General features: G+C 44.9%; 1 protein-coding gene across 1 annotated transcript in view; it reads left to right on the forward strand.

Annotated features, from left to right (window-relative positions):
• Positions 1-17,766, forward strand: part of LOC102259523 (putative uncharacterized protein C1orf196) — a gene marked incomplete at its 3' end in the record, with an annotated part of 173,087 nt that extends 155,321 nt beyond the window's left edge. Inside the window, exon 2 of the mRNA XM_005873490.2 lies at positions 17,609-17,766. Within this exon, the coding sequence (XP_005873552.1) occupies positions 17,609-17,766 (158 nt within the window). The remainder of the gene's footprint in view (positions 1-17,608) is intronic.
• Positions 17,767-20,138: the final 2,372 nt, after the last annotated feature.

Genomic DNA, 20,138 nt, shown 5'->3' on the forward strand with positions numbered 1-20,138 from the left:
GGGCACAGGCCCGGGTTGTGGGCTCTATCCCCAGTAGGGGATGTGCAGGAGGCAGCCGATCACTGATTCTCACTCATCATTGATGTGTCTCCTTCCCTCCCTCCCTCCCCTCTCCCTTTCTTTCTCTCTCTAAAATCAATTAAAAAAACTTCTATTCTCTCCCAAGAGTTCATTTTCTTCCTCTGACAAAGAGCCTTCCCCTTCTGATTGGATTTTGTTCAGGTTTTATTATCGGTCTGCTCTTTGAGGCCTGGCTGCAGAGTGTCTGGTAGTTGGGTGGAGAGGTGGGAGTCAAGGATTCCACACACAACCTTTCAGCTGTATTCTCTCCCAAGAGTTTATTTTCTTCCTTTGACAAAGAGCCTTCCCCTTTTGATTGGATCTTGTTCAGGTTTTATTATCCGTCTGCTCCTGTGAGGCCTGGCTGCAGAGTGTCTGGTAGTTGGGTGCAGAGGTGGGAGTCAAGGATTCCACACACAACCTTTCAGTCAACCTCCCTGTAGCAGGTGCATCCTCACTCTGTGTCATGTGACACTGCCCACTGCCAAGGCTTCCCAGAGCTCCAAGAACCAAGGGCTCCTGCTTTGTTCTGGCCAATGTGAGAGGCAGCTGACCCCTGTATTGCTCTTGCATCAGTGTTTCTCTCTCCCTCTACTTCTTCTCTCTCTAAAAATCAATGACAAATTTTTTTTTAAAGGGGATCCTGCTTTCACTCACTCCTTCCCTCCTGTAGCCACCATTACCTGGGTCTACTCGACGCTGCATTTCCTTGGGTGTCTTTTTCCAATCGCTGCTACATCATTCCATTGATAGCGTACAGTGATGTGTTGGAATCTCTAAGCTGCCAATAGTCTCCGTTTTATGATTGTGGGTTTGTGCTCATTTTATTTCCCTACTTCATTTTAATGAGCAGGGCAAGGAGATAAATAAATATTAGCCCATCTTCTTGATGTAATGCCATGATTCTTTAAAAGCCTAATTGAAGAGCTAGAAGATAACATGGCAAGGAAATGTATTGTCTTAAAAGATGAACCTTTATGTGGGATTTGCATGTGGAGCAACTCACAGGCTCCACAGAGGAAAACTCATCTCTCTCATGATTAAAATACTATATTCTGACAACTCCCGACCTGAGTATTTCTCTGTGAGTTCAGAAAATGATGATACCAGCAGCGACAGTAGTCCTAACAGCAGCAACAAAGTGTTTTATATTTCCCCAGCATTTTATGGTTTCTTAGAGAACTTTCATGAGCATCGTCTCACCTTGCAGACCCCATTTTTCCTGGAAGCACTGCTGTTTCAATTTTTCAGCCGAGGAACTCACCGAGACTGAGGGTCTGCCCGAGGCTGGGGCGTAAGCCTTGCTGACTGCTCTCGTGTGGCTTGCCCTGCACCCAGCTCCCTCTGCTCCTTAGGCATCTGCATGGCACGACTACAGCGGAAGGCTTAGCTTGATGTTGGTGCCAGATACCTTGTGTAACGTGCTACAACCTGAAACCTTTATTCTCAGTGTAGTATCTTGGGGGTAATTTAATCCCGCTCCATGGAAAGCCAGAGAGCGCCATCTCTGTGTGAACCCAGCCTGCGCTCTTTCCCTTGGCCTGAAACAAAGGACCGCGTGCCCCCGGAGCGTCCCACTCGGCTGTGCCAGCCGAAATCTAGCCTTTCAAATCTCCGCCCTTGTGTTTGCCTCCGAGTTATCACCTGAGAAACAGGGCCCACATCTTGTATGCCCATTTGTATGCTAATGCAGCCGGGCCTGTGAAAGATGGTATCCGGACCAGGCCGGCAGGCACTGATTATCCGGTTCCACGTCTGCAGAGAGAGAATGTCACATTCCCATCAGAGCCTCCAACCACAGAAATGCAGCCCGGGCCTGGGACCCCACTTGGGGGTGACGCAGGAGATGTCATCGCGTGCAGACACGCTCATGCTCTTCCTGATAATGCCCGGCACTGGCTCCGTTTTTATTTCCACACAGTCAGTAAAGGACTCTAATTGCATAGCAGAACTAATGTGAAATCAATGTGGGAAATTGAAAATAAAGATGCAGAAAAGAGGAAAATCAGTCACAGGTGATAACATCAAGTAGCAATAAATCCTCCTAACATTTATACTTACTGTATTTACATATCATTTTATTTGTATACAATTTATGTATTGATATGTTTTATGTAGATACTCCATAGTTTATACTTACTGTATTTACATATTTTATTTGTATATAATTTATGTATTGATATGTTTTATGTAGATACTCCATATGTATGTATGTACATATGTGTACATATATACTCCATGCAGGTATATATATGTATGTAGATAGTACACAACCGTGTGGACAAGGTGCTCTATTCAGTTTAATTACAAGTGAGGGCGCACTGCTCACATTTTGAAATATTTCCCCATGACATACTATCTTCTTGTACAACATTAGTTAGAGTGGCATCATAGAGCTTCATCTTCACTAACTGATTCCACCTCCAATTAGTTAGCTATTGCTGTATAAATAATCACATTCAAATCGAGTGGCTTAAAACAATAGCCATCGTTATTATCTCGCAGCTGTGAACTCTGGGTGGCTTCCCTGGGTGGTGTTGGCTGGAGTCACTGGATACTTAACAGACTGAGGGGCTGTTTCCAAGATGGTGCGCCCACATGGCCGGGAGGGTGGTTCCAGCTTCAGCAGGAGCTCAGTTCCTCACCGCACAGACCTTCCCATAGAATCGCGTCTGCTTGTGGTTTGTAGGATCAGCTCTTTGTTTCTAACGACTGAAATTTTATGATGAAATGCCCTCTGTGGACAGTAGCAGGATTTTAAGAAGCTCTTATCTCCCTGCAAAGTCCCAGTTCCTTCTGCTTTCTTTCTTCTTTCTTCCTCCCTTCTTTTGTTTCTTTTCTTTTTTCTCCTCCTTTCTCCCCCTCTCTCCCTCCCTCACTTCCTTTTTTCTCTCTTTTCCTCTCTCTGTTTCTTTTTCTCTCTCTCTTGACCATCTTCCTTGTATATCTGGTGATCCTTTGCGGTCTGTTTATATTTCAGAGGAGACGCTAGATAGGTCATCACTTTTAAGCACATAGGGGCCGCTTGTGGGCTGTGGGCCTCTTGTAAGGTGAGCTGGCTGAGCTGTTCATTCGCAAATTCCTGATGCCAGCATCTCCAGTTCATGTCTACTGGTCTGGTTCATCCTTCAGAGCATTGTTAGTCCCGCAGGCTGAGTATAATCAATCCTGTCTGCTATTGGCCTGGATTAAACCCTGATTCCACCTCTTAGTGATCTTGGGAAAGTAACTTAACCCCTCTGTACCTCAATTTCCCCTTATGTGAAATGGAGGGTGTTAGTGGAACCTAACCTCTACCCGCCAATAGCATTGTTGTGAGGATTAAATGAGTTAATATACATAAAACACTTAGAATAGCTTCTGGCACAAAATAAACACCAAATAGATGTTAGATGGTATTATAATCATCGTGAACAACTTCATCTTCATCAGAGCTGAGTTAGGGAAGAAGGCTGGGTTCTCAGCATTTGATATATTACCCAGTTTTTATTGAGCCCCTTATTTTTAATAAGGTAACCCCCTGCCTTCAACTGTGCCTGGTGTCTCCAAGTCCAGAGACTCACTGTATTTTCCTTTTCAGCGAGTAAGTCCCCGTGTTCTGTCTGGGTGGGTGGGCTGTGTACACCTGGGCAGACTCTGAGTTAACTTCCTGTTCTCAGCCCGACTTCCCTCGGACTCCCAGGGTGTCTGATGCTGTCAGCTGGTTGATCCTTGGCCCACTCCTCCTCTCCTGGCCTAGTTCTGGTGTTTTAGATCTGCTTGTCCTGCTTCAAGCTTCTAAATGTTTGTTTTTTTTAACCTTTTATCCTGTTCCTTTATTTTGTGGATTTGTTTGCTTTTATTAAAAAATCCCAAAAACATTGCTATCCTTTTAACTGGATGTTGGGAGAGCGAGCGGGTAAATTCATGGATTCCACTTCTGTTTCCAGCTGCAAGTCTGAAATAGGTTTATTAAAGAAATATTTTCTCAAAAGCAATACAAATTAGGTGGGCTTCATGCTCAATTCGGAATTCTTGGCACCGTGGAAGGGAGTGGATGCCTGCGGAAACCGTACGGGTGGGTAATAAAAAGTGATCCGTGCAGGTCCATAGCATGCTCCATAGCTGGTTTGCATGTGGACATGCCTCCTAGTCCCGTGGCCTCTGTGCTTTGAGCCGCAGAACTCCTTACACTTGGAATGACCAGTCTCCCTTCACACTGAAATCTCTGTGAGGGAAGAGGATATCTTTATTGTTTGTGTTGCTATAGGATCTGTAATTTTAAAAATAACATGGCAGTAGTCATTATTGTCTTCCTCACTGTAGTAGAATTGGTGGTAGTAATAAAAACACACCAAGTTCACTGAGTACTATCATGGGCGGGGCACTGTTATACGTTCTTTATGTGTAACTAGTAGCCCTGCCCATGAATCTGTGTGCCAGTAGCTCTCTGCGGGGCCTGGCCGCTCCACGCCCACTGCCCAGAGGCTCTCTGCAGCCCAGAGGCCCATCCGCAGCTGGGCGCAGAACGCTTGTCTTGTTGCCGGGGTGACAACACAAGTGTTCTGTGCCCCGGCCTGGCCAGAGGCCCATCCGTGGCCGGGCACGGGTGTGGAAGGGAGTGGATGCCTGAGGAAACCGTACGGGTGGGTAATAAAAAGTGATCCGTGCAGGTCCATAGCATGCTCCATAGCTGGTTTGCATGTGGACATGTCTCCTAGTCCCGTGGCCTCTGTGCTTTGAGCCGCAGAACTCCTTACACTTGGAATGACCAGTCTCCCTTCACACTCAAAGCTCTGTGAGGGAAGAAGATATCTTTATTGTTTGTGTTGCTATAGGATCTGTAATTTTAAAAATAACATGGCAGTAGTCATTATTGTCTTCCTCACTGTAGTAGAATTGGTGGTAGTAATAAAAACACACCAAGTTCACTGAGTACTATCATGGGCTGGGCACTGTTATACGTTCTTTATGTGTAACTAGTAGCCCTGCGCATGAATCCGTGTGCCAGTAGCTCTCTGCGGGGCCTGGCCGCTCCACGCCCACTGCCCAGAGGCTCTCTGCAGCCCAGAGGCCCATCCACAGCTGGGCGCAGAACGCTTGTCTCGTCACCGGGGCAACAACACAAGTGTTCTGTGCCCCGGCCTGGCCAAAGGCCCATCTGCGGCCGGGCGCAGGGTGACAACACAAGCGTCTTCCCAACCCCACCACTCCCCACCGCTCCGTGCCCGCTGCCCAGAGGCCCTCCGCGGCCGGGGTGGAACACTTGCCTTGTCGCCGTGGCGATGAAGCAAGCATTCCGCCAGACCACTCACGCTGCCCGCTCTCAGCGGCTGCCCCCCCAGGACTGGGGGACTCTGGCGGGGCTGAGAGGACTGGGCACTGCCATCTTGGGGCTATGGGTGCTGCCATCTTTGTGATGGAGTGACAGTTAATTTGCATATTGGAACTCTGGGCATAACACTAATACTTTTAGTCCCCACAACAACCCTTTGAGGTAGGTAATCTCTTATCTCCACTTTATAGGTGAGGAAACTGAGGCGTAGAGGGACTTGATAACTTGCCCAAGGCCTATAGTTAGCAAGTGGAAGAACCCCAATTTAAAATTCCAAAGCCTGACTTTTAGCCATGATGCCACTGTGTTTGTTGACTGAAACACTGAACGAGGAGTCTTTCAATCAAAACAAATCTATCTGGAAAGAAAATAAATCCTCTAGGCTACCCTTTGCTAAAAATAGAGTTTATTTGATATGCAAAGTAGTTTCCTGATGAACTTTAGAATACAGGTGAGGATATAGTAAAATGAAATGCACTTAAAAATATTAACAGGACAAAAGTAATTGAATAGAAAAGGTGGCAATTAAAAATTGAGAACAAGATTTCCTTTGATAAAACTCTGCTGTTATGAAGAACACAATTTTTAGGACTTAAGTAAAACAGTGAAGAGCCTCCAGATATCTTTCTTCATTAATTTAGTTCACACTTATTTTTTCACAGGGCTGTAGGTCCATAAACCGCATCTTCTGTTTGGAGAAGGGGAAGCCCCATTAACTGTTTTTTTTCCTTTAAAATGTTTATAAGAACAATTGGTATGACCCATGAATAGACTAAGGTTTTTGTGGGTGAGATTGGTTCTTGCAGCCCTTGACACTTGGCCCATGTGCCTGATAGGAACTTAATAAATATTTGTTGATCAGTTGGTCCACTGGCAGATTGGTCTCTGGTAGGTCTCTTACTGAGGCTGCTCCCTTAAAGTAAAATGATCTGTGAGAAGAGGAAGGCATGTCTGGAAGCATGTAATTTTAGATTTCATGCCATCCCCTGTACATCGAGACTGCAAGCTTTCCTCTCTGCCACAGCCTGCCTGCCAGAGACCATGAGTTCCCTCTTAAAATACTGAAGGAAGACCCAGTGTGGGGAGTATTTCATGTCTAAGGATATTCATTTTGATTTTCTGGGAGTAGTTCTCTGTCTGAAAAAAGTATGGACCGGGGAACGTAGATTCTTTTTCCATGGTGCTGGTCTTTCTATGAGATGATTCGATTTTGGAAGCACAATTTATGATAAATTATGGCCAGAGGGTCATAGATTTTCCTCTTTAAAATCGTCTGTCTTGATGATGCCTTTGCCATTTTTAATTTGTCACTGCACACCCAGGACCAGGAATGATGCCACATTTACATCCTTAGTTCTATATATTGCTGACACTCCTGGACTATCTTTCGGTTATAAAACTTCCTTCCCCTTTGGGACATGGGGAGACTCACGTGTCTCAGCTGACCCGGTTTCCTCGTCATGCTCTGCTTAGGGCGCATAGGGCACAGGACGACAGTCCTCTCCCGGAAAGCCAGGTTCCCGTTTGTTCAGGCTGGCCCCACCCCCGCCCGGTACAGGTCTCCCCACGACAAGCAAGCATCCCAGGGTCTACTTAATATGCATTTTGCTTCTCCAGGTCTGTGCCCTTCACCTCTGGCGAGCACTGTTGGCAGGGATCCTCCTGTTCCCAGCTCACCCAGGTTTCTGGGAGTTTCTAAACTGCATTTGCATGCAGACTGTGTCCTTGCACTCCACGAGGCTGCATCTGGTCTTGCATAATAAGATGTCAATAGCCTCTTGGCATCAGGTGTGGAAGTTACCTGCCTCCTCACGGGAAGGAAACTGCTCAGGGTGGTTTCCCTCTGTATTTTTTCTGAAAAGAACAGTTGGCTGTCACCCTCGCCCTCTTGGAGGTTCCTGTTGCCCTCCTTCCAGGCTTGCCTGGAATCTGGGTTTGACCACACTGTTCATAGCTTAGCGTCTTCGGGGAAAACTGGCGATAGGGCTCTGCACGTGGGCCAGGCAAACCATTGGTGATGTGCAGAGTAGAATTGTGCCTGGCTGGTGTGGCTCAGTGGTTGAGTGTGGACCCATGAACCATGAGGTCACAGTTCCATTCCCAGCCAGGGCACATGCCCGGATTGTGGTCTTGATCTCCAGTGTGGGGCGTGCAGGTTGCTGACAATTGATTATTGTCATCATTGATATTTCTATCTCTCTCTCCCTCTCCTTTCTTCTCTCTGAAAGCAATAAAAACATATATTAAAAAATAAAAGAGTAGAATTGTGGGGCTGCCACCCAGGGTCTCTCCGTACATGGTGACTATTGTTCTGTTGAAGGCTACCTAGAACCTTCCAGCAGACACTGTCATGATGGTACCAAGAGCTGCCATAGGGTGGAATGTGGATAAGGCCAGAAAGGCTTCCCCAAGTCAAAAGCACTCACAGGGCCCACCTGCCTTCATCATCTGAAACAAGGTTATTGATGCTCTCACATGCCAATCCAGTGCCTTGGAAGTAGGCAGAACAGGGTTTGAAAGCCAGCTCTGCCCTTGAGCGCCTTTGTGACCTTGAGCAAGTCATGTCTCCGTCCTCAAGTTCCTCCTCTGTAAAATACAGTCATCAGCCACTCCTCGGGTTTCTGTAAGAGTGACCTTTACATACAAGCATGGGTCCGGACACAGCAAGGGCTCCATGAATAAGGACTGTGGTTGTTTTCATTTTGACAGGAAGTTGGTACTAGTATCAATGCTACCATGAGTCAATGCATTGTTTTTTATTGTTATTATGAAGTGTTTGGTAAATACACGTGTGCTATATTTGAATCGCACCATTATTCAACTTTCTGAGCACTCTCCAGTGTTTTAGTAATGCTTATTTAGGTACAACTGACGTGACAATTCCAAATATCATATGTCACCAAAAGCAGGTCCTCTGCTCTCACTCACTTACGTTTGATTTATGTCGAGTTTTACGTACTTGGAAACATATTCACTTTTTCAATGTATTTAAGGTAGACTTTTGAAAATCTTTTATGAACTGAGTTAGCAAGTGAAGATGAGGTGTGCAAGGGCCACAGCCCCCTCGCTCTCGGCTATGTGAAAGGGCCCAGATGTGCCTGGACTCATGGTCACACCTCCAGGAGTCTCCAGCTTGGCCATCAAAACGCAGCTGACAGAGAGGAAAGGGAAATGGGGACCCCCCCACGTCTGGCCTGAGCAGGAACCTTCTTTGCAATATGTGTTTTGTTTTAACATTTCATGTGAAGCCGGGCCGGGGTTGCTCAGTGGTTGAGCATCGACCTATGAACCAGGAGGTCACGGTTCCATTCCTCGTCAGGGCACATGCCCAGGTTACAGGCTTGGTCCCCAGAAGGGGCGTGCAGGAGGCAGCCGATTGATGATGTTTCTTTCTATCCCTCTCCCTTCCTCTCTCTCAAAATCAATACAAAAAATATTATTAAAAAATTCATGTGAATTTTTCACTCTGTTCCGTATTTCGTCGTGCCTGTGTCATCATAGAAAGAATGGCCAGCCTCACCTGGCTCCTCCCAAGCCCTGGACACTGGGAGAGAGAACAGGCCATTGTCATCCTGGGGTCAAGGGACCAGTAGTTGCATTTGAAAAGCGAGGCTAAGCTATTGCAGTCAATACAAAGGGGACATGTGGGAGATGCAATTGAGAGAAATAAGGGAGGGAAGGGGTGAAAGGTCATGGGGTGGAGATCCAGGCTGGAATTGGGGAATGGAAGGAATAGGGCAGCCAAATCTCTGAGCCCCCAGACCCGTCTTAGTTGCCGATCAAATAGGAACTGCACTCAGCCACTGAGCATGGCCTGTGCTTCTTTTCAGAAAGCTAATTGGTTCCAGGAGTGAAGTTAGACTCTGGCCAAAGGAGAACAAGTTCCATCAGGACCGCAGTTTCCGTGTTCAATCTTCTGTCACCATCGGGGTGACATGTCCTTGGCACCATTTCCTTCTCCTCGAGCCAAAGTCCATTTTTTTTATTGAAGTCTCTGCCCGGACAATGACATTCAAATGAAAATCTGTGCATTCTGCCCTGGCACGCTCTCTGGCTCCACGATTCTGTCATAACCCGTTTCTCACACGGTGATTTGACAGTAATTTCTTCCCTTGCAACGTTTATTAGGTCCAAGTGGAGTTGGCCTTGGTGACTGGGAAACCTGCACGTAAAGAGAAGGGAGCATTTTTGGAAAACCAGTGGAACAGTGCGTGGTCCGATCCTGTCTTGGTGTGACCAAGTGGTGGAGAGTTCTTTAGGGCCCCGCAGAGGAAGACACTGAAAGGGAAGCATCTATTATCTTTGTGCATATTGATGCCTGTCTGCTGCTGGCTTGCCGGGGAGTGCTCAGGGCCCTGTTCCAGCACAGGTAGCCTTTTGTGTGAACTCTGGAGGAATCAGCAGCATTGGCAGGCACCCAGCATTTTTATTGCGATGGTGGATGGAGACCGTACTTGTTTTAGGCTACAGGGCTGTGTTGCTTGAATACCAAATTGTTGGGATCGTAGGGTCCGCACTTCATAGATTTAGTGAATCGATAGCTTGTTGTATCCTTCCTTCCACCTGGAAGACTGTCTGGTCCACTGGGGAGAATCAGGTGGCCATGGAGTCTTGTATAGTATGTGGTCTTGTGATGGGCCAATCTGCCAATATTCTTGAGTCTCAGGTTCCCCAACAGAGGGATGGTGTCAATATTACCTAAAGCATGAGTTATGTGAAGACTAGTGGCCCCGGTGCACGGATTTGTGCACACTGAAAGGAAATTAATTAGAAGAAATATTTTAATATCGCTATTTGCCATTTCTCTATAATAGAAGTGTCAGAGATAAAAGAAAATTAGTAAAATGTATGTTAAAATAATATGTAAATTAATAAATTAACAATAACAACATGATATAACAACAAAGACATGCTATAAAAACAACAAAAACATGCTATAAAAACAAGATATAAAAACAACAAAAGCATGATATAAAAACAACATTGATGAAAACAATGACTGATAAATTGATTAAACTTATTCTAATATTTCCCTGTTTACCACATTAAGAGTAAAAACATGTTCAGAGTGCTTGACTAATTTCCCTTGTGATGAAGTATTTACAACTTTAACTTTAACATCACACACTCTTTGAACTTGAGAAAAAAGAAACATATAACTGCCCCTGCCGCTTTCTTTCAGCTTCACAATGTCAACAAAAACAGCCAGATTCACGATCAACAATGACAGATCGAAACACACATGTGCGATTGGCACCAGCAAGAGCTTTATATGTATCATGCATGTGCGAGTCAACATTTATTTTTAAATTGCCAGTGCACGTCACATATACGGGCTGGTAGGTCGGTCGGATGGATGGTCAGACAGAAGTATTTAGCCTTTTATATATATAGATGAAATGCGATGATGTGTGTACAGTGCTCAGCACAGTGCTTGACATTTAGTCAGTGCTTAATATAGAGAAGCTGCCATTGATGATGGTGGCAACTTACATACCTAAGAGTAGAGTTGTTGGTTCATATGGAAATTCTGTGTTTAGTGGTAGTTTGGTTATTAATGCCACCACCCTCTGAGCAAGGCATGGGAAACCCCAACCTTAGAAGAGAGCATAGTTTCCTGTGTAGTCTGGAAGACTTGAGAAATTAAAAGCAAATTGTGTAAGTGGTACAGAGAACCTCAAACATGGGCCTTGTCCTTGTCAACCATTAATCTGGTTGTTTCTGTAGATTTGCCTATTCTAGACATCTTATATAATAAAAGCCTAATATGCTAAGTGTCCGGTCATCCGGTCGTCCATTCAACTGATCAAAGTGTAATATGCTAATGATATGCTAAGGCAGCTCAACCACTTGCTATGATGTTCACTGACCACCAGGGGGTAGATGCTCTGACTGGTAGGTTAGCTTGCTGCTGGGGTCCGGCTGATCAGGACTGAGAGAGAAGGGCCAGATATGCCCTGGTGCCCTCCTATGGTCCCTCCCCAGCTGGCCAACTTCCCATGTCCCTCCACGGCCCTGATTGTGCACCGGTGGGGTCTCTCAGCCTGGCCTGCACCCTCTCGCAATCCAGGTTGAGGGACCCCCCTGAGTGCATGAATTTTGTGCACCGGGCCTCTAGTTTTCTATAAATGGGATCATGCAATATGTTGCCTTTGTGACTGGCTTCTTTGACTTGATATAATGTTTTCCAGGTTCACCTACGTTGTAGCATGTATCAGTACTTCATTGCTTTTTATGGTCAAATAATATTGCGTTGCATGAATATCACATTGGGTTTATCCATTTGTCCGTTGATGGACATTTGGTTGTTTCTACCTTTGGCAATTGTGACTAGTGCTGCTATGAACATCACGGACAAGTGTTTTATTGAGCACCTTTTTCTGACTCTTTGGGTTACATACCTAAGAGTAGAGTTGTTGGTTCATATGGAAATTCCTATTTAGCTTATTGACTGTTTTTCACAGCGACCTCATCATTTTGCATTCCCACCAGCAATATGTAAGGGTCTCAATTTCTCCGCATCCTTGCCTCCAGTATCAACTTTTGACTTGCAGAATGAGTTTTATTGTAACAGTGGGGGGAAAATACCTGAATTATTTAGGCTTCATTTATTTAATGAGACCATTTTAAAGCAAGCACTAGAAACTTGTGAGCATTTTAATGCAAAATGCAACACAATTTGAGATACATGAGAAGCAAAGGTTGTTTAACATGTAGAGATAAATTTGATCATTAGTTCATATCTATGAACCATATAAATGACAAGGTCATAAAATCCATTGAGCTTTTTGTGGTGAGGCTGTGCCCCATGATATGATTCATTTGCTGTACTTTTCTATAAAAATGTACAATAGCCCATCTCAGTGACATCTGGGCTCGTCGGCATAAAATGAGTGTTTAGAGTCATACTATTATTTCATGTTCTATACTTCATCTGATCTATAAAAACAGAGACACAGTGTGGCACGCTGTTATTCCTCCTCTGAAAACAGTAAGAAATTTTACGTGTTCCCCCTATTTTTGCTAATGACATAAAATGTTGAGGCTTGTTATTTTTTTTTTTTTGTGCCAAACCATGAATGTGCCATCCTTATCTGAAACCCAAATAAATACTCATGAATGTACAGTGAAATTTAAATGAGCACTTCACATAAATACGCCAGCTATAGAAATACGTGTTTCTGCACATTTGTAGACCGAAATAACGTGAAATAAATTTGACATCAGTTCATATTCAGAACCACCAACCCAATAAAGTCGTTTTTATGACTCAATTTCTTAAACTCATGTAGGTAAGAAAGCATATATACAGCTCTTCATTCTGTAATCCATCACACAATTTAAAAACAGTATTATTTGGCTGAAATTTTAATAGGCCAAATGGAGAAAAATGTGGGTAATGCTTGATTCTAGGGTGATGGGGTGGCGGAGGGGACACAGGGGAGTGAACTTGGCTTTTCCTTTCCCTTATTCATTCATTCTTTTTCTGTTGGACAGATGTTTACTTATTCAAGCACTGCTGTGTGTCAGGTACCATGCTTTGAGCTGGGGGTAGAGTGATGAACTGAGAAAACACTGCCGCTGGTTTCTTGGGACTTACAGTTTAGTGAGGGAGGGACAGTTGTCCATGGCTGTGGAACAGACTGCCCCCAACTGGCTGAGTGGTGAGAGTCAGCACTTCCTCTGCTCCCAGTCTGGTGGGCCAGGCGTTTGGGGGTGGTACAGAGGGGCAGCTCAGCTCTGCTCCAGAGTGACTGAGGCCTCATCGGGAGTGACGGAGCCTGGGGCCGTGTGTCCAGGGCCTCCGTTGTGGCAATGGCTGGGTTCGTTGGCTTTTCTCTATGTTGCGTCTTCTGGGGTTGACATGTTTGAGATGGCTCCTTCACTCACATACCTGGAACCTAGGCTGGGTGGATGGTTGGAGGAGCTGAGGCTGGTTGGTTGTCTCTTTCTCTCTGTGCAGTCCAGGCATGTGGGTTTCCTCAGAGCTTGGTGGTCTCAAAGCTTGGTGGTCTTGGGGTAGTCAGACTTGTTTTTTGTTTTTTTTTTAAATATATTTTTTATTGATTTTTTACAGAGAGGAAGGGAGAGAGACAGAGAGTCAGAAACATCGATGAGAGAGAAACATCGATCAGCCGCCTCCTGCACATCCCCCACTGGGGATGTGCCCGCAACCCAGGTACATGCCCTTGACCGGAATTGAACCCGGGACCTTTCAGTCCGCAGGCCGACGCTCTATCCACTGAGCCAAACCGGTTTCGGCCAGACTTGTTTTTTTTAAAGATTTTTAAAAAATTGATTTTTAGAGAGAAGCATTGATGTGAGACATCCATTGGCTGCCTCCTGCACGTCTCCTACCAGGGATCGAGCCCACAACCTGGGCATGTACCCTGACCAGGAATTGAACTGGCAACCTTTTGGTGCACAGGACATGGCTCCAACCAACTGAGCCACACCGGCCAGGGCTAGTCAAACTTTCTCTATGGCAGCTGGCTTCTCCCAGAGCGAGTTCAAGATCATGAACAGAAGCTGCAAGTCCTCCTGTGACCTAACCTTAGAAATCCAGAAGGTCACTTCTGCCCTTACTGTTGGTCCACCATGTCACTAAGGCCAGTGAGACTCGGGAGGGGGTGGGGGCGGGACTTCTATTCCACCTCCCGGTGGGAGGAGTAGGCAGAATTAAGATCGCCTTTACCCTGCCCCAGAGGAAGTCAGCACTAAAGAAATAGTCACATGCAGAACTATTGCAATGAAGAAGTGCAGACTTTTACAGTAATCAGGACTTCTTGATTGGAAATGACAGAAACCCAACTCAGACGGGCCGATGAAGAGAAGGGAATTTACTGACCCACCTAACCGAGGAGCCCATGGCTGAGCCCTGATGCTGTAATAATGTGGACAAGAACCGCTTTCCCTGTCTGTCAGGGACATTTGCCTCTTTACTCAGTAGGTTTTGTTTTCTGGTGGAGCATCTCAGATGATGGCGACTGATGCTACCAGCTAATCCACATATCTATCTGGTTAGCAATCCCGACTGAATAGAGGTTCTTTCTGAATAGCTCTAGCAAATGGTCTTAGGATTAAATCTTATTGGCTGAGTTTGAGTCACATACCCTCTCCTAAACCAACCACTGTTGCCAGGGAGACAAAATTCTTGGATTGACCAGGCCTGGACTTGGTGCCCACCTCTGGGAGCTGGGAGTGGGATCAGCCCTACATGAACCACAGGCAGGGATGAATGTTTCCACAAAAGTGAAAGAGTTTCTTTTATTAGAAGAAGAGGGAAACAGATGCTAACCAGACAAATACGTAAGTACCCATCACATAGCCAGACACGCGTGACATGCCTTGCAGAGGTCCATACATAGACACATGGAAGGACATTCCTCCCTGTTCTCATTTCTTCCGCTTATTAAACTTGCAGTTATTAAGTTTTCATTGTGGATGAAGCAGCAGACTAGTTGTAACTGGGGATCCAAGATGAATAGACAAATGGGTAATGTTGGGAGGGCTCTGGGGGCTCATCAAAGAAAAAGACATGACCGCTAGGTGGCAGTAGCACACACAAGCTTTCTTGGGTGACACTGCTGGCAGGAGAAGCCCCTCACAGCAGGAGACTGCCCCAAAGTACAGGGCAGACACTTGGAAGGGGAGGATGGCAAGGGAACTCCTGGGGGAGAGGGGAGATCCTAGAGCAGTGATGGCGAACCTTTTGAGCTCGGTGTGCCAGCATTTTGAAAAACCCTAACTTAACTCTGGTGCCGTGTCACATATAGAAATTTTTTTATATTTGCAACCATAGTAAAACAAAGACTTATATTTTTGATATTTATTTTATATATTTAAATGCCATTTACCAAAGAAAAATCAACCAAAAAAATGAGTTCGCGTGTCACCTCTGACACGCGTGTCATAGGTTCACCATCACTGTCCTAGAGGGACCTTATGTGACTAGGGAATCTCATAGCACAGTGGGGAGTCCCTGGGGCAGAGAGCAGTCAGTGGCTTGGGGGCCTTTTTTCCCAGTGCTTATCTTAGTTATGGCTAGCAGAGGTTGGGCAGTTTTTTGGGGCATGCAAAGCAGAAAGGCTCTAAATGGCTAAACATCTGCTTACTTGGGCTATATTTAACCATTTGCCTGCCATAAGTGTCTATAGACCAACTTTAAAATCATTTTTCATGAGAATTTTCAACGGAAAATATTCAAGAACACCCAAATTGTGAGTAATATATTTATTTTTATAATATTCATTACAACTTGATTTTTTAAATTAAATTCAAAATATCGTGGCGTGTGGGGATGGCTTCCGTTTTGGACACGTGGCAGGTAACTGGTTAAAACAATGTGTAAAAATTTGAGTTTGGCACTGGTGGGCTTTTGAGCTAATGGGTCTGCAGGGAGGAAATAAGCAACCCACCAGCCAATACACAGAGACCATCTTTAGCTTGTTTATATAACGAGGAGTTAATATCAAACCTCAGTTACAAACATAGCAACTCATTAATATCAGCAAGTTACAACTGAACAGTAAAGTAACTCACCCAAGGTTACACAGCTAGTTGGAGGGGCAGACAGGATTGAGACCCAGACAGACTGGCTTTGGGGTCCATTCTCTCAAACCAACTGCCACAGCATCTCAGAGGGCTGAGTAATCTTTCATGGTCTTAGTTTCCTCACCTGCAAAAGGACAGGGGGTTGACCAGCTGGGCAGTCTGACACTGCACTCCTAGGATTGTTCCATGTACACGGGCTAGCAGCGGTTCTCAACCTGTGGGTCGCGACCCCTTTGGCGGTCGAACGACCCTTTCACAGGGGTCGCCTAAGACCATCCTGCATATCAGATATTTACATTAGGATTCATAACAGTAGCAACATTACAGTTATGAAGTAGCAACGAAAATAATTTTATGGTTGGGTCACAACGAGAGGAACTGTATTTAAAGGGCCAGAAGGTTGAGAACCACTGGGCTAGAGGATCAGGTAGGTGCTGGTGTTGGAATTACATGCAGGTTCTCAGCCTGGGCGTGAATCCTGCCCCTCTCAGAACTGTGCAGTGGCTTTCCTGAGAATCCCTGGGATTACTTATTCTTGGGTTGAACGAATAAATTTCCCTGAAAATTATAGAAATTCTGTAAGGGAGGAACATTTTAATTCAAGGGAATATAAGGAAATTAATTCAACAGTATTTTGAGGGCACCTTTACTTTTTGAAGCACTGTTCTAGTTGTTGGGGGATATAACCATAAACAAAATCTCTGCTTTTGTTGAGTGCATTGTAGAAAAGTAGAAAAGGAGGTAACAAGCATAACAAATAAGTGAAATCTTAAAATCTTTAACGCATCAGATGGCAAGTGTCCTGTGAATGATAGAGAACTAATCCTCCCAGCACGCATATGGTACTGATTGGAAAACACGGCCACTGTCCCTTCATAACCTTTGATGATGGAGGCCATCTGCTTAGAGGTAAAATAGCCAAATCCATTACCGCCAGTATAAATCTTGTCTCAGGCTGTCCCCTCATGCCCTTTAATCTCTGCGATTTATAAACACACTGACCACAAAAGTCATCATCCTAGAAGTATTTGCTATCTTGCTTCTCTTCCGTTTCCCCAGCAGAACTGGGAACTCCATGAGGGTAGGCATCGTGTCTGGCCCTGTTCACAGTTACACCCTCAGGCTCTCCATGGAGGCTAGGCCTCTTGGAAGGTGTTCAAGAAGTATTTGTTAGCTGTGAAACGCACGTGCGAAAGAGATCTGTGGACGAATTGGGTTTTTGGTTGCCGCTGGTTTATATCGCATATACACACTCTCACTTTCCCCTTTAAAATAATAGTCAATTTCTCTGCCTGGCCGGCTGGTGTGGCTCAGTGGTTGAGCACCAACCTATGAACCAGGAGGTCACAGTTCGATTCTTGGTCAGGGCACAGGCCCAGGTTGTGGGCTCGATCCTCAGTGGTGAGTGTGCTGGAGGCAGCTGATTGATGATTCTCATCATTGATGTTTCTGTTTCTCTCTCTCTCTCTCTCTCTCTCTCTCTCTCTCTCTCTCTCTTTCTCTTGTTTCCCCCTCTCAACCCCCCTTCCTCTCTGAAATCAATAAAAATATTTTTTAATCCTCCTTCCTCTATGAAATCAATAAAAATATTTTTTAAAATTAAAAAAAGCCAATTTCTATTTGAAAGTTACCTTTTGTGATTCCACTTTCCTTCTCTCTCTCCTTTTTTTTTTTTTGCAGCCGTGCAATCATTGCACACCCTAAATGACCAGATATCCCATTTTATTGTCACCAAGTCGAAGGCACTGGAGGAGGACAAAGACCCCTTTCTGCCCGCAGAGAAGGAGACCCTGAAGAGTTCCATGGTACTGATGAGACACCTCCTCATGGATGCCCAGGTACAGCCATCAGCAAAGAAATCGCGAGACAGTCGGTGGGATACTTTCTCGGTTGTTTTGTGGCATAAGCTGTGCAAAAATGTTCGACACCCACACTTATTCGAAGCCGCCATTTGTGATAAACAGACATTCTGTGCTGAGTATATTGAGTATTGGATTTCTTATAGGGTATTATTCGGGCTTAGTATTAAAATAGCTTGTTTTGAAGTCAAAGAATTAGGGCTTAAAAATAATGCATGTGTTGTCTCTGAGAATTTAACAGATCTCCCATTCGCCTTGGAAAAATGAAAACCCATTTACATACCAACTTGGCAGGCATCAAAGCTGGCACGGGCCTTGGAGCAGAGCAATGCTTATCCCAGGGAGCATCGCCGAGTGACTAATGAATATTTTGGTACATGGGATGTGCCCCCAGTACGTGAATCAGCCCTGGGTTGGGCTTTTTGGTTTTGTTTTGTTTTGTTTAATGCCAGCAACAAATTAATTACAGAAGGTATTTAACTCATTGCATGCTATTGTTGAGATGTTATTCTTCCAGGTTTCTCCTTGTGAACTCTTTCCTTGAAATGTTTAAAAAATAGTCTATTTATTCCATCTGGCTTTGTTGGTGGGTCTCTCCAGAGATGTTGACAGGCAAACACCAGGTGTTTTAAGAGAATTGCTAGTTTTCTATATGAGGGAAGCCAAGCTGAGTGAGATTTTATTGTCATTGCTGCCTCTCCAGTACCTAGAAATGTTTCAGAAAATGTTCTTCGGATTTGGTGATTTTTGTATTAGTTTTCCCTGGAGCATTCGTCCTGAGCCGGTTTCCTGTTCAGTAACAGCGAGGTCGGAATGGCTGGTGATTGCCTGCGTTCCGCCCTGGATCCGATTTTGAACTGTGGTTTCTTGCTTTTGTTTCTACCACGGTGGCGTTTATGTCTTATTTCTTAAATCAATTCTGAGGCCTGGAGCTGGTACCAATAAGACTTTAGCTGGCAAGACTTTTGTACACTTCTCTCCTGTCCAATTTCTGAGCCCCTATGTTGAGATGGCCCAAATTATGCAAAGCCTTTCATTTTATTCCCCCTTCTCCCTTTATTATGCGCAGCCCATTCAGCGTCTCCTTCCTCCCCAAGCCTGTCTGGTGGAAAAGGGAAAGATTCTGAAGCTGCAACAGCCAATTTTGAAACTCAGAAGAAAGGGAAATTTAGAGCAATTTGCTAAATAAAAGAGCAAATTGTTCTTGAAAGGATTAGCTTTCCTCCATGCCTGGACCAGTCTTACAGCTAACACCCCAGCCAAGGAAACTGTCACAATACATCCCCAAAGATTTTGTGTAAACTCCCAGTTTTGCAAAACCTAAAAGAATAAAAATCATTCCTCCTTTTCCTCTTCTTCACATAGGAACTGACTGGTGTCTAGAACTGGATCAAAAAAAGCGTTTAGCATTGCTTAAGGAAATATCTGTTCCCTCTAAGTGTCGAAGGCATTTGACAACTTTTACCTGTAGTGTTGGTCCCAAATGTTTTCTTTTCTTAAAAAAAATCTATCAGGACTAAAATATTCAATATAATGCAATTACTGAGTGGAAACATCTTATTATCTCCTTCTCTTCTGATCCCAAACCCATGCCTGCTAGGATTTTCTCGCTTAAATCATTAAGGAAAAACAAAAAACAAAAAACAACACGAAGCAAGCTATGGTGGATATCCCCTGAGTCATGCACTCTAAGAGGAAAGTGGGTTGGATTTTCTTCCAGAGCGGCCAGGGAAATCATAGAAAGTCAGGTAGGAGCCTGGCCAGTGTGGCTCAGTGGTTGAGCATGGACCTATGAACCAGGAAGTCATGTTTGATTCCTGGCCAGGGCCCATGGCCGGGTTGCGAGCTCCATCCTCAGTGCGGGGTGTGCAGGAGGCAGCTGCTCAATGATTCTCATTGATTCATCTCTCTCTCCCTCTTCCTTTCTCTCTGAAATCAATAAATCCGTATATATATTGACCAGCCATGGCCCATATATATATGAAAGTCAGGTAGGAGAGTAGTCTGGTGTCTGGGAATGCTACTTCTCCCACCTCCTATTGTTCAAAGATTCCTCCCTCTTGTCTCTCAGACTAATTAGTTTAGTCTAAAAATACCACCATCATTTCTTTTCTTCCAAAACCACTAACTTTTTGAAACATTATTTGTGGTTATGAGTCTAGGGCCATGGCCAGTCAATTAGAATCACATTACCGCATCCCCCCAGGCTCTGAGCACCTCTGAAATATGCTCCCTATACAATTAGCCATTGCCAAGCTTATGAAATGCTAAGGAACCCCAACTTGCGGGGTGGGGGTGGGGGCAGGGGTGATGTGTGGTTTTCAGGTTTGAAGTAGACATTTAGAGATATG

This window comes from Myotis brandtii, unplaced genomic scaffold (genome assembly GCF_000412655.1).
Source record: "Myotis brandtii unplaced genomic scaffold, ASM41265v1 scaffold410, whole genome shotgun sequence".
Classification (NCBI taxonomy): Eukaryota; Metazoa; Chordata; class Mammalia; order Chiroptera; family Vespertilionidae; genus Myotis; species Myotis brandtii.